We start from the raw sequence: 15,420 nt of genomic DNA on the forward strand, positions 1-15,420 counted from the left end.
TAACTAATCAGTCAGAGGAATTAAGCATAAATGGTATAGTTCTTCATTTTGAGCTTTGAAGTTATTCTTCACATAGAGTTTCCGTTCAAATTCAGCATGTTTGACTTCCCTGAGTGCATTTTTAGGTGAGGATTTCATAAACATAAAACCCAAAGAGAGAGGCAAATCCTCATCTCCTAAAGCCTCAGTTTCATCCACAATTAAATGGAAATGCTACCACTTGTCCCATTCTCTCATTTTAGAAACCCAAAGGAACTGTGCCTGGGGCTTTGGGCCTCAAGCATTCTCCTGATCAGAGAAGGGGAAATCACATGCTAAACAAATGCCATTGGAATAGTCTATGACTAAATAAGGCTTTGAATAAAAAATCCAAAGTAGTTTTTATCTGTAGGAGCCTAAAATAGCCCCTTAAAGAGGACTCGAATTCACTTATAGATCCAGGCAGAAGTGTAAAGGTACTTGTTCACTGCATACTCTCTTTTCTCACTCTCAATCATAACTGGGAAGTGTTGGTGTCAAAAGGAACCAAGCTGGAAAATGGGGAAGGTGACACTAAGGCACTCATCTTGCAACTGTCTAAGCATCCAAGATGGAACTCTCCCTACAAAGAAAAAATAATGAATTTCTCTTTCTTACTATTAAACACATTTTAAAGATGATTTTAAATGAAAGATCCTCTTCATCCTGGCATTCTCTTTCCCATCCAGAAGCACTGCTGTCTTTGCCTCAGCTGTGGCAAGCTGACAAATGTAAAGTGGAAGGGGAGAGGAGTCTTCAGTATAAGCAAGATTTTGTTTTAGAATATGTAGATCTTAGCAGTCACACTTTCCGGATCATTGCTTTGGAGGAGTCTACTCAGTAATGGGGTTGGTGCACATGACAATGTCAGGGAAGAGTTTCCAAACACTCAGCTAAGAAAATAAAATAATGATGCCAATCAAGAACAGTAATGTACGCTCACCATATACCCCCTCTAGTTCCCAAGAGTCCAAAGGGAATTCTGGACTAATTCCTGTTAACACAGTGGGGTTTGCACACACTACACCCCTCCCCTCCATCCTCAACTCCAAAGATACTGACTCAGCAACTGGCCTGGAGCCAGAGCAGCATATTCCAAATTCAGAGTGTACAACAATGCTTGGTTCAATTATGACATAATGGCTGCAAAGCTGTTCCTGAAAGCCAAGAAAACCTGAATAATGTGGTTGGGTTATATCATACATGAGGCCTTAATAGAGTTTAAAAACCAATTTGAAAATTCCTTCATTCCATAAAGATAGCATTAAGATGAGGGCAAAATCATTCTAGTTCAAGGGATGGGAACAAAGTATATAAGGAATTAGGCAGGCTCCTTTCCACATTATCCTTCTTAACCAACATGACCCATTCCCTTTGACGATATCTCTTATACTTAATACTGACCTAGAAAGAAGGCAATTTCATTAAACATCTTAGTCTTATTGTACCCAGCTAGTAATGCAAGTTTCCCTGCTATTTAAAAAGCACATAATCCCATTTCCAAAAACAACTGTTTGCAATTCAAAAACCATCCACCCAGGCAATGTCTTCTCTTTGTCCCTAAAATTCCACCCACTTTCAATTTATCTTGTCAAAGAGATAAAGTTATCTTTGTGCCCCCACAAAACCTAAAAGATGTTTCATTCATTGCTTGCCATTTTGTAGCAAGTGACTTTGGACATTGAGTTGCTAAATCCAGCATTTCCCTGGACTTGTGATAACAGTAAGACCCAGGCCTGTAGAAATACAGTCTTCAATCTGAATGTTGGGAGCCATCCACTCTTGCTTGACATTAGGCTGTGGCATCCCTCAGTTATGTGGGATTCTACAATCTTTTGAGTCCTATTCTGTTTTTTAATAGCTATCATTGATAGAATTTTTTTAATGTTTTGGAACTGGAAGTGACTTTGGAGATTCCCCTTGCTTTATGTATAAGGAAACTAATGCTTAAAGTCTTTCATACTATATTTTTTAGTTCATTTCTCTGTATTTTCTCCTGGAACAATGGCATATTTTTATATATAATGAGATCAACACAGAATTTCAGAACTAGAAGGCATCTCCAAGTTCAATCCTCTTTCTTCCCAAAAAGTTGCAAAACACTTTTCATATTAATCCTCAGAGTATACCAATTAACAGACACTTCATTTTGTATAAGGCTTAATTTAAGGATGGAGAGAATGAGGAAAGTCTCAGTTTCAGACAGTAGAATTCTTTTACCATAAGAATTAGGCTCTGTTCTCTAAATCTAAGATTCACATTCATTTCATTTTTGAACCTGGAGAAATGGCTGAATTTACTGAGTTTTCTATTAAATAATAGAATCATTTTTCTTCACTGGATGGAAGGACTATGTGTTTTAAGAAACAAAGAGTTTTAAAAAAATCAAATAATTCAACGTCATGTCCTTCCCTCCTGACTAAAAATCATTTCCCCATTATTTCATGATTAACATGAAAAAGCACTGGAACAATGAGAGGAAATTCATTTGTTTCCAGTTGTAACAATGCGATTTCTGCTGCAATCCCATTGGCAACAGAAGGCAGCAGCATATACCACCACTGTCCTATTACAACACAAAAAGCTGTCAACTTTGAACTCCTTTGAAATGTTGTTAGTAAAGTAGAAAAGACAAGTGTGGATTTCCTTCAATATTATTTGGGCAACCTAGACTTAAAATAGTGACCAGACTTAAGATAGTGACTCTACAGAGGTCCTCTATCCTTAAGGCAAGACCAAACCAAGATACTGGTGCCCTACATAAGCTAATAATTTGGCACACTTTCAAACAGATACTCTTCAAATATTTGCTAAACAGGTGTTTGGGTGAGGCGTTGCATGGCAGGCCTGGAGAAAGTGTGGAGACAGGACTGGTGGAAGCTTTTAGCTTGCATATTCTAAACAACAAAGGACCCACAACTGACCAGGCCAGATCTCCTTGGAAGGCAGTTTGAGGAGCATCTAATGGATTCCCAAATACACTCTTCCCTGCTCCAAGCTGTTTATTAAAGCATTACTTCTGTCTCTAGTAACAACCTGAAAGGAGGTGACTGCTTTATATTCTTTTCAGTATCTTGTTACATTCTCAATGTTTTATACTTTTTATAGATCCAACCTCCCTTCAGGGACACTATCTTTTCATTTCTATAGCTTGTACTGAGCATTTGCAATGTGCCAGGTGCTGTGCCATGTATTAGAAATATAAAAGTGATTAAGATATTGTCACTGCCCTTAAGAAACTCACACCTTGAGCAGGAGAACGACTCACAAACAAATAACACAATACCACAGTGATGAAGGCTACAACAGTAAAAAGGCTGTTACTAGATATTACTGGTGAAATGGTCTGAAATCCTTGGAGATGGATACTTTCTAAAAATAGTAGGTAGGTACTTTCAGTTTGCCTCCATATCTAGGAACTTTAACTTTGGTAAGGATTGGAATAAAAAGAGAGTAACATTTTCATGTTTCCTGTTCTCCGTGGCTGTACTGGGATGGGAAGTTAGGGATGTGGAATCATGTCTATGATAAACTTAGCCAAAACTTTTCATTTGCATATTCTTCCCCAAATGATTTTGTCCCTAGAATTTGTTATGCAATACTAGGGGAAGGATAGAGGAAGCTCACCTAGTCCCTGCTGTGTAGCTACACATACCTGATCCAGATGATTTCTCCCCTTCGAAATAATTGCAAACAAGATTAAAACTGTATTCAGGAAGTATTCCAGCTGGCTTTTGGCTTCCTCTGATGTATAGTCCTTGAATAAAGCAGTAGCAAAAATTAGATTTAAATAAGGAACATAAAAACACCTCGCTACTTGTACCAGATCACCTCAAGGTCCTGCTATGTTTGAAACCCCAAGCCCTAGCATTAGAGTAACTGAATACATCAGCCAGCTAGAGTATATACAAGTTATGAAATAAAAAAACTTTAATAATAAAAAATAACCTATTTTAAAGGGATTTCTCATAGTGCCTCTGAGTACTTTAGAGCCAGGCATCTGGAACAAAATAGAAACACAGTCCAATCAATTCCCAAGTTGGAAAAATCCTCATTTCTATTACTTACCTGCCAACAGTCCATCTAAATAAAACCACACAGCCACATATTCCTCTGATGAAGGAGACAAAAAAATATTGATCCTTCCTTGGCATGTGGCTACTGCTGCCAGAGCAGCAGGGAAGAAAGACAATCTGAGGATCCTGCCTGTTTAAAGCACCAGCCCCACCAATCTTAATTTTCACAACAGGGTCTTTCTGGTTCCAGGCAATTCCTCAGCAGAGCAGGACGCAGGTTATTGGGCTACGATATTTTACACAGAACCATGATTAGTTCTGCTTTGCCCCAGTATTATCATAATTATCCAATATTTCCAGGGTGTATCTTTTTTCCCCGTGTTTTAAATCTTTCTAATTACCTATAATGCACCCGAATGTATACAGCTCCAAATATTGGTAGAGAGCTTCACATGCATTTTTATAAGCTAGTCCTCAGAATATGACCAAATGAGAAGACTGCGACCTCTAATAGGCACCTCAACTTGTTCAGCATTGTGCACCAACGCATAGCTCTAGTGGCTGCTTAAACAAGGCAATGTATACTAATTCTGGGAAATGCGCTAGAAAGTATTGGGATATAACAGATCTTAGACACCATCTCTGTCCTTGAGGAATTGAGAATCTTGGGGTCAAGCTAAGGCCATACTATGGATTTTTTTTTTAAGGGCACTAAAATATAAAGTACCACATATACACTATTTATTAATAAACAAGAATAAAGATCACCCAAGCAAAACATTCCCTGTGAAAGACAGCCTTAGAAACAGTCACAAGCCTAACTCACAATGACATTTTAGTGGGGACTTTTCTACCCTTGGACTTATTAAAAAACTGTATGAGCTGCTATTTGTCAGAAGTGAATATCTGCTGAGAATGTACAGTCTCTGATTTATTCTCTCATTGTTCAGTACCCAGAGGGCTGCTTTTGCCCAATAAGGCTGAGAGGAGATCCAGACAGCTGATCCAGAGAGCCCCGGCACTCACAATGTTCCCTGCTGCACCTTTCAACCTTTTCACCCCAATTAAAGGTCAACATGGCTGCTCAAAAATATTTATTTAAAAAGGCAGTCAGCTCAGCGGGCTCCCAAGTGTGATTACACTACCACTTCATAGAATTCAATTAAACCCGGGACGGGGCATCGGTGAATCACTGGAGGAGTATGAAGTTGAGATGTTTTCTGCTTTCTCTTAAAAAAAAAAAAAAAGGCTTCCTTTTCCCGCCCGTCATTTATTTACTTCCCAGAGCGCTATCACAGACACACACACACGCGTTTATAATCTCCCCCCAGTGCTTCATGGATTTATGGCTCCCGGTTTAATTAAATTCCGTATAACGACTATCCAAATTGGCAGCACGCGGCACAGCGAACCCCCGCCAGCCTGCGCGTCAGCTCAGAGCCGGAGAGCCGCAAGCGCTCACCCTCGGCGCGGGACTAAGGGCACCCACCTGAGCCTCACGCCGCCAACGCCTCTGCTTCCGCCCTGCGCCGGGCACTTCCGCCCGCACCCACCAGGCGCCGGCCCCGCGCCCCGCACTTCCGCCCCACGCCGGCAGCACTGCTGCTGGGCGTTCTATCTCAGGTGGTGTCCCGTCTACGCTCTCAAGGGTGGCCGCGCCTGAACCTTTACTCGTGAAGAGTGACACACAAACCAAGGCCAAACTAAAAAACAAAACACGGAAAAGTGACCCCGCATGTTTGGGAACCATTTAATAAGGAGCCTCAGGTGCAGGAGCCAACTTTTTGAGGCTGCGGAGTCCGAGCCATTTTAACCGCTCTGCATGCGTCCATTCTTTCGTTAATTTAATATTTACTGCCTCCTCCACTAGGTCTTGGCTGAACTAGGTTATGGGGAATGCGATGAGCAAAACTGGCAGCCGTACCCTCCCGCAAACTGAAAATCGTGTGAGAAAGCAGATATTAGGAAATTATCCCTTATTAAATAGGCCATGCGTTTATTCAGCTAAGTGCTTTGCAGGGAAGGAATATGAGAAAAGACCTGAGTGGGATCTCGTTGAAGAGGTAGCTTTGGGGCTGGGATCTGAAGGGCGTGGGTTGGGGACAGAGCTCTGCAGGCTGGGGGAAGGGTCTGGTGGAGGATGTGCAGTATGGGTTGTACGCGGAAGACTGACGAGTATGGCTGAGACTTAGAGGGAATGGGGAAGAGAGGTGGAAACAGGCTAGGGAGGGTAAGCGAGAGTCTGGCCATGCAGGGCCTTTCAGGTTTGTGCTAAAGGTAGCTGGGGGGCATTTCTGTTTTATGTGGGAAGGGGATTGAACTGATTGCTTTTCCCTTCTGAAAGGACCCCTTAGCTTTGGGAAGTAGATGAGAAGGGTTTAGGATAGGCAAGAGTAGAACAAGCAGGGAGGTGAGGAAGCTACTGAGCATTCCAGGTTCTAGGTGTGGTGGCTTGAATGGTGGTACAGTAAATAATGAGAAAATGATGGATAATAATTATAGTAATACTCAAAGCTAACATTTATTGATTGCTCACAAAAAGCTTTATACTCATTAGTCTGTTTAATCCTGAGAACAATGCAATTAAGTATTACTAGTACCATTTTACAGATGAAGTAATGGAGGTTTAATGACTTGCTCAAGTTCTCACAGCTACAAAATGGTAGATTTGGAATTCCATCTCATGCTGTCTGACGCCTTAAGCTTACCACTATAAATTCAATGTGTACTCAGTGGTTTTAAAAAAGATACAAAGCAAACCAAGGTCAGGAATGAATTCTTTAAACAAACCACACTGATTATGTGATGTTGCTAGAGGCCACATTAAGATAGTAGAATTTACAAGTTCTTTGTCACTTCAGCATTTTCTGATAGGCTAAAGAGGGAATTTTGTGACTGTCAACAGACTACCTATAGTTATTTTTGAGTTGATGCACTCTGATAAGACTTAGTTTTTCTGGAAAAAAAAAAGTCAATTTTCTAAAGCACAGTCCACCTAACAGTTGCTGATAGGATACCTTTAAAGAAGGAATCTGGGATCTAGTTATAAACACCTTGGTGGGTTATAAACACCTTGGTGGGGCATGAGTATCTTAGATATTGTGGAGTGACAGAAAAGCTTACTAGAAATGTAACTCCAGATCAGCTTCCAAATCTTATTTATTGTTGGAAAACAAAGGTTTATAAAATCACTTGGACTTATGAAACCTGATTTCACCCACTGAAGGAAAAGAATGGATTCAACCAAGGCCAACGATGAAGGCTTTTAGCACTGGTTATGAGTAAATTTCTCTAAGGAGCCAAAAGTTCATAAATTTTCAGAATTTGAGTTTAATCAGTAAGAATTTCTTGGGTTTGTAAGTGATAGCAGAAGACCTGGAGCCTCCACATTATTGTTTTGGTTAGAGGGAGTCCTGTCGAATGTCTGGGAATCCCTGAGAACTCACTATGGTTGATACCCTCTTTGGGAGTGCCTGGCTGACTGCCATGAGCTCACAGGACCAGTTTAGCCTCTAGGTCCAGGGCCTACAGTGCTGGGGAAAGGAGCTCTGCTTGGGAAAATATCTGGAGTCTGGCCAGGAAAAATGTCTACAAAACCAAAAAAGAAAAAAAAGGACACTCATAGCAAAATTAATGAACATTTATTAAATGATCACAAAATTGAACACTGTGTCAGCTTCATTAATGGATGGGTTTAGCATTCATAACAACTTCATTACATTGGAAAACAATTTTTAGATGAGATGCTCTCACCAAGTGAGAGTTCCTAAGTATATGTGATGAGTGTAGAGAAATTATATTTTAACTTTTAGCCACATAATTTCACAAGCAAAATTTAAAAAATCCTTTTATAGAAAAATTATTAAGTGTGAAATGTATATACCTTTTAATATGTTTCAAATGATGTGAAAGAGTGTTTTAAGAATATGAAGGCCTTAAGACAGTTCTGGATCTTGTACAATTTTGTTCATTCAAAACATGCTTGTCGCCGGGCATGATGGCTCACACCTGTAATCCCACCATTTGGGAGGCCGAGGTGGGTGGATTACCTGAGGTCAGGAGTTCGAGACCATCCTGGCCAATGTGGTGAAACCCTTTCTCTACTAAAAATACAAAAATTAGCTGGGCATGGTAGTGGGCACCTGCAGTCCCAGCTATTCAGGAGGTTGAGGCTGGAGAATTGCTTGAACCCGGGAAGCGGAGGTTGCAGTGAGCTGAGACTCCATCCTGGGCAACAAGAGCGAAACTATGGCTCCAAAACAAAACAAAACAAAACAAAAAAATGAACAAACAAACAAAAAAACATGCTTGTCATTAGGCATTTGACTTGCATGTCCTCCTCTAGGTCTGGACTGCAATTCTAGGCTATGCGCTACCAATCTGGATAGGACTGGTGCAGGGATATCTGTGTGCTAGAATGTTCAGAACTCACCTGGGTTGAGTTTTTCAATGGTCATCTCTGAGGCAGAAGCCTGGTGTAGAGAAAGCCTGCTGTTACAGTCTGATCTGTAACTCCTGACATAACTCCAAAGGTACTTTAGAGGACACATGACCTATTCTTCCAGAGATGACCTGGAGCCAGGCTTCCCTCTTAAGGCCTCTGAAAGGTGGCCTGTGTGGGTGTGGAGGGAGGCATCTTCACTCCTGTCCTCTTAGCTTTGCCTCTGGCAGGAATAAAGAAGTGGGCTTTGATGTCAATATGTTCCCTTCAGAATGCCTTAGAAAAATAATGTATGTCTTGGCAAGTAGTGACTGTCATGCCAGCTCTGTTTTACGGTAATTTGGCTGTGTGTTGCCACTCAAAGAACGTGCAATTTGAACTTTGACTAGGAGGGACAGTCTCAGTAATTGCCACAATTAGGTGATGCGATTGTTTTGGTGGAGGTATTCAGAAACTTGGTAGGTTTTCTTTCCTGGTGTATTTCTGGACTTTATATTGAGCATATTTATCTCATGAGTCTCCCATCCTCAGGTCTGCAAACTCTGCAGGAAATGAACTCTAAGGGCCAGATATTGTGTTATGTTTAAGGTCATGGAGAAAAACAGTGGCAACCTCCCAAAGAAAAGACAGGCTTCTGAGTCTGGGATGTGCTGGGTCAGTGGGGTCACTGTTGACTCCCCCAAGGCCAACCATTACAGGAAACAGAATTATAAGCCTGACTCACCAGGGGAGAATGAATCTCAAAAGCCTGATTCCTATGTCCCCATTGACATTTTAAAAACTCTGCTCTTCTGCCAGACATTCAGAGGAGAGTGAAGTAAATTTTAAAAGGAGAAAAATGTTTATTTGTTTTAAAGCTTGCTCAGTAATCCACTTAGGTCATTTACATAAACAACCTTTCCATGTAAACACCATTAATTATGTAGTATAACAGCCACATAAAAATGCTAAAAAATAAAAGTAATTGTAGAATAAATTAGAATGGCTTGAGTGCACAAATATAGAGAAACTGTAGACTTTTACATTTTATCGAAGGAAGTAGATGTGTGTTTTTTCTTTTGTTTGAGCTACTAGGATGGAACCAACAAATGACATTTTACAGATGGATACCAAAGCTGTTAAAGTTTAAACCCATACTGGTGATGAAATTACAGTTTTTGCAGGGACCTTGACTCATGCCTCTTTCTTCATCTGTCTTGAAAAGATTGTGGGGCAAGATAGGAGTTGAAGTGTCCTGTGGATTTCCCCAGAAGGTTTGTTGGAGCAAGACCATTGTTGTCTACTCCAAAATCAGTAGCTTCCAACCTCCTTTCACCTGTAATAACAGAAGATTACTTGTGTCTGTGCTAAAGGAAATGAATTGAGTGCAGCCTGCCAGGCACAAAGAAGAAGGGCAGAAACTGACACTGTTGAGGAAAGATGGCATAGGGGACCTTGTAGTAACAATACCAGGGCACATTTATGTCACCCTTTGTAGTACTGCAAGCATCTTTATAGATATCATTTAATATGATTCCTCACAATAATTCTGTAAGATAGACAGGGCATGCATTTTTATCAGTCCCATTTTACAGAAAAGGCAATTGAAGCTTCATGAAGGAAATCACAATGAAGCTGGAATTGGAAAGCATTTCCTAACTCCCATCTATATTTTTTTCATTACCCCATTCATAATTCTTTTTAAATGTAAATGAAAAGAAACATGGTTCAGTTCCTAGCAATATTTTGTGCTATGTAGGATCTTTTAAGAATGTTGAGTGCATTTACATCATTTCCTCAGGGAAAGTTTTGTTTTACCTGGACAGGCAGGAAATGGAGTTGAAATGGGAAAAGTTTTTCATTTTTATGGATTAAACCCATCTGTTATGTTCACTAAGGCTAGATCATGGAGGAGGATAGATTTCTCATGGCATAAAGAGAGGAGAGTAAAATGCACCTCCTTTATTCCCTGGTTCAGATTCACCCCCATCCAGAGAGTCCTGTTCAGACAAAACAGGGCAGCCAGCCTATCAGTCAGAAAGAAAAGATACTGTGGCCCTCAAACATGCCCCAGCATACTGAGCAGTCTTCCACAAAGTTGAAGTTAATACTTATTGCTCGGAAGAATTCTGAGGGATAATCTTTTTGCACATATTTGAACCTCCTTCAGAGACATATGTTTAAATATTTTACTATATTATCTGCTGTGTCTGCACAGGACAAAATAAAGGAAAATTTCCAATTTATTCAAAATAATGCTGACTGAGTACTTACTATGTGCCATAGTCAAGCGCTGGAATGCTAGTGTTTGTTTTTTGTTTTTTTTTTTCCTGAAACGGAGTTTCACTCTTATTGCCCAGGCTAGAGTGCAATGGCGCAGTCTCAGCTCACTGCAACCTCCACCTTCCGGGTTCAAGCAATTCTCCTGCCTCAGCCTGCTGAGTAGCTGGGATTACAGGCATGCACAACTATGCCTGGCTAATTTTGTATTTTTAGTAGAGACAGGGTTTTACCATGTTGGTCAGGCTGGTCTCGAACTCTTGACCTCATGTGATTTGCCTGCCTCGGCCTCCCAAAGTTCTGGGATTACAGGTGTGAGCCACTGTGCCCTTCCTGGAATGTTAATGTTTTTTGTTTTTGTTTTTGTTTTTTTTGAGACAGAGTCTTGCTCTTTCACCCAGGCTGGAGGGCAGTGGTGGGATCTTGGCTCACTGCAACCTCCACCTCCCGGGTTCAAGTGATTCTCCTGCCTCAGCCGCCTGAGTAGCTGGGATTATAGGCACACGCCACCACGTCTGGCTAATTTTTGTATTTTTAGTAGAGATGGGTTTTCACCATGTTGGACAGGCTGCTCTTGAACTCCTGACCTCAAGTGATCCACCTGCCTGGGCCTCCCAAAGTGTTGGGATTACTGGCATGAGCCACCGCACCCAGCTTGGAATGTTAGTGTTGAACCACACACATGTACGCCTTGTAATAGAGCTCACAGTCAAATATTAATGAAATGATCATGTCAATATTTACTGTAGAAAACCCATTTTCCAATGGGAGTAAGACCAGTAACTAGTTAATTGGAAAATGCAGTTAAAGTGGGAAGTATGTATATGATTTGATATATATATATTTAATCATATAGGTATGGTTATATATATATAAATATTTTATTTTTTTACTTAAAATACATAAACGAACATTCATTTGCTAAATTTGTTAGAGTCAAGATGGTTTCTTTTAGGATCTGTCCAGTCATTGAAAGTTTACGTTATCTTTCTTGCATAAAGCTCACTCAAAATGATGGGATATACATTATCATCTACAATTTCCAGTTTCAGATACTCTAAAGTGGAGGGAAAACTTAAAGACACTTGTGAAGTGTCTTCACTAAGTGAATTCACTTAGATTTTTATTTTTTCCCCCAATCTTTTACACTTGTCTTGCCTACAACTAATTTAAGAGCAGTTATTTTCCCCCAGCTTTTCAGGTCTTTCCAAGGCATTTAACTGAGCTTTCATAGAAACAGTAACTCTCTTTTTATGCTCATATTTGATCAGTTTATGTGATATTTAATCAAACTACATAATTATAGTAATCAAGTACAACTGCCATAGACAGGTTTGGGAACAAAAACAACCCACTCTTAGTAAGCATAAGCTCAGCTGGTGGGAGTAGAGGCCTTGAGGTTACCAGGTGGCAGAAGCCGCAAGTGTTGATCGTGATCCCGGCAATCCATCAATACGTTTTACAAAGGGATTTGAAAGCATCACTTAATTCCCTGCGGTGCTGAATTAAGAGAGCTTGTGTTGTAATTAACAACGAATAAATATTACTAAAGAAAAGCGGTGGGTGCCATAAAAGTCTGTGATTGGGGGATGTGATATATACATCACAGTCCTGGGGCGTTAGGAAAGACTTGACTGTTGACCTAAGATCAGACGAAGATTAGAGTTACCTCAGAGACAGGCTGGGGCAGGAATCTGGAGAAAGCGTTCCAGGCAGCAGGAGTAGCAGGGTCAATGGTGTGAGGGTGGAGGGAGGATGTGTTGAAAATGAGGAACTCAAAGAAGGCAGTGTGGGTGGAGCAGAGAGTGGCAGCTGGGGAGCAGTCCTGGATGAGGCAGAGGGAGGTAGAGGCCACTTCATGCAAGCTTTCCGGGCTCTCATGAGCAGGGCATCTTCATCTCTATTGACAGCGGGAAGCTGCCAATGCATGTGAAGTGAGAGTGTGCTTATTTGATCAAGAGCAACAGCCAATTTGTAGAGTTTAGACCCCCAAATCTAATTTGCATACTTGGATTGTATATTTTCCTAATCTAAATACACTATAGGTAATGGAGAAAAAAATTTTTTTTTCTTGACCTCTGGCATCAGAATTTCTCTTAGGAAGGGAACTGTCCTTATTCAGGAAAATGCATTCATTGGCAGCTTGTGGGTCAGAGATGAAGATCTGAGGACAGGTGTTGAGATAATAAAGAGATGCTAAATATCTCTGCTGAGAAAATAAAAGCGAGTGAGAGAGAAGGAAGGGGAGTTTTGTATTAGTTTTCTAGGCCTGCCTTAACTAAGTACCACAAACTGAGTGGCTTAAAATAACAGACATTTATTCTCTCCACTTTGGAGGTTAGAAGTCTGAAATCAAGGTGTCAGCAGGGCCATGTTCCCTCTATAAAGCTCTGGACAGAATTTTTCCTTGCCTCTTCCTGGTTACTCCCAGTGCCTGTGCAATCCCTGGTGTTCCTTGGTTTGCGACTCTATCTCTCCAGCTCTGACTCTGTTGTCACATGGCATTCTCCTTGTGTGTCTCTGTCTGTGCATCTTCTCCTTTTCTTATAAAGATGCGAGTCATATTGGATTAGGGTCCACCGAAATTACTTCATCTTAACTTGCTTGCATCTGCAAAGACCCTGTTTTCTAAATAATGTCCCATTCACATGCACTGGAGGTTAGGACTTGAATATATCTTTTTGGGGGACACAATTCCACCTATAACTGGTGTAAACAGGGAGAGAGGTGAGAAGGATCAGAAAAATCATGAGATGTTAAGGGGTTAGGGTGGCTACAGCCATTAAGAAATTGCTGGTGGTGGAATGGCTGAGCAGACTAATAATGCATTTTAAAGCGCTTTTTGAAGACATAGAAGTAGCCAACAAACATGAAAAAAATGCTCAACATCAGTAATCATCAAAGATATGAAAATCAAAATCACAATGAGCTATCATTTCACACCAGTCAAAATGGCTATTAAAAGTCAAAAAATAATAAGGGCAGCAAGGCTGCGGAGAAAAGGGAATGCTTATGCACTGCTGGTGGGAATGTAAATTAGTTCAGCCACTGTGGAAAGCAGTCTAGAGATTTCTCAGAGGACTTAGAACTACTATTAGATCCAGTAATCCCATTAATGAGTATATACTCAATGGAAAATAAATCATTATATCAAAAAGACACATCCACTCCTATGTTCATCAAAGCACTATTCACAATAGCAAATACATGGAATCAACCTAGGTGTTCATCAATGGTGGATTGGATAAAGAAAATGTGGTACATATACACCATGGAATACTACGCAGCCATAAAGGAGAATGAAATTATTTCCTTTGCAGCAACATGGATGCAGCCAGAGGCCATTATCCCAAGTGAACTGATGCAGGAACAGAAAACCAAGTACTGCATGTTCTCATTTATAAATGGGAGCTAAACATTGGGTACACATGAACATAAAGATGGGAATCACAGACTCTGGGGACTATTAGAGCGGGGCAAGAGGGAGTGGATAAAGGTTGAAAAACTACCTATTGGGTACTATGCTTACTACCTGTGTGATGGGCTCATTTGTACTCCAAACCTCAGTGTCACACAATATACTCATGTAAAAAAACCTGCACATGTACCCCCTGAATCTAAAATGAAAGTCAAAATTATAAAAATAAAGATCTGATCCAAAAATAAATAAGTAAAGTATCTTTCTTCCCATGTAAGACATGACAGCCTACAAAATGTCTCCCCACTGTGCCCAGGGTGATGACTCCCACCTTTTCAGTGACACTTCTATTACACATGTGTTTGTTGATGCTTTGGTGGAGAAGATGAGGGGGCAAAAGACAAGTGGGGTCACCGAGAAGGACTTGGGTCCCATGTTAGGGTTGCTGACATAAAGGATGCAATCATAGGAAACCTCCAGAGAACAATTCAATAGATGTTGGAGAATTCTCAAAGGACTTAGAACTACCATTAGATCCAGTAATCCCATTAATTACTGGCGGTGGGGGTGGGGGTTGGGGAGGGTGGTGGGAAAAAGTAATTCTGTGATTGTAAACCACTGTTCGTGTGTCCTGGTCTCCCAGATATTCAGAGAAATATTGAATTTCCACAATCTCTAGCATGCGGGTTTGGAAACTTTATCTCCATCTTGTTGGGCAAGGACCAGGGTTTCAAATATAGTTATTAAAAATCTTCCTCTTCATTTGGTGCTGTCAACCCTTTGAGGGTACAGTGCAGGGTTTTAGCTATATTTAGAGTGCTTATGAGTTACTTAAGAAAAACACACCCCAAATCCTGTATTCTACATCTCTTGCCCTACCATTTTCCAAATATCAAAATTCTGAATAGACGATCACTTTGATGGTGGGAGAATGTTCCCTGAAGTTCAGTTTTTAGGTCTTGTCAGTTTCCCTTCTTACTTCAGTAAGGCTTAATGTTTTATTTCTGGATCGCTGGCTGAGGCACTGAAGCTCTTCCACGCCATTCACTCAGGTTGGTGGTTCGACTCTCAAAACAAAGGAAATGATTTCCTGCAGTGAGTCCAGATGTTTGTGTTCGGCATTACTGCTATTAGCCATCAAGTCTGAGAACTGTACAAAATTAAATCCATCCTTGAGGCCTAGAAGGGAAGACAATCTTAATAATAGTGTAATGTCCTCAGAGTGAAATATCCTGAAGTGGGGGAAGAACTACCATCTCCATGAACTA

At 40.6% G+C, this 15,420-nt stretch overlaps 1 protein-coding gene across 7 annotated transcripts in view; it reads right to left on the bottom strand.

The window, feature by feature from the left end:
• C4H5orf63 (chromosome 4 C5orf63 homolog) overlaps positions 1-9,185 on the bottom strand; it is a 29,527-nt gene extending 20,342 nt beyond the window's left edge. For 2 of the 7 annotated variants that reach the window (XM_055112611.1, XM_034960435.3), the window contains exons 1-2: positions 5,524-9,185; positions 3,674-3,775 (exon numbers count right to left, since the gene is read on the bottom strand). In XM_055112611.1, coding sequence (XP_054968586.1) covers positions 3,674-3,775; positions 5,524-5,784 — 363 coding nt within the window. In that variant the 5' untranslated portion in view covers positions 5,785-9,185. Of the gene's footprint in view, positions 1-3,673; positions 3,776-5,523 lie in introns of those variants that run through there. The other 5 variants (XM_055112612.2, XM_034960434.3, XM_034960433.3 and 2 more) reach the window with 5 other exon arrangements.
• Between the last annotated feature and the right edge of the window lie 6,235 nt (positions 9,186-15,420).

Source organism: Pan paniscus, chromosome 4, assembly GCF_029289425.2.
Source record: "Pan paniscus chromosome 4, NHGRI_mPanPan1-v2.0_pri, whole genome shotgun sequence".
Lineage (NCBI taxonomy): Eukaryota > Metazoa > Chordata > Mammalia > Primates > Hominidae > Pan > Pan paniscus.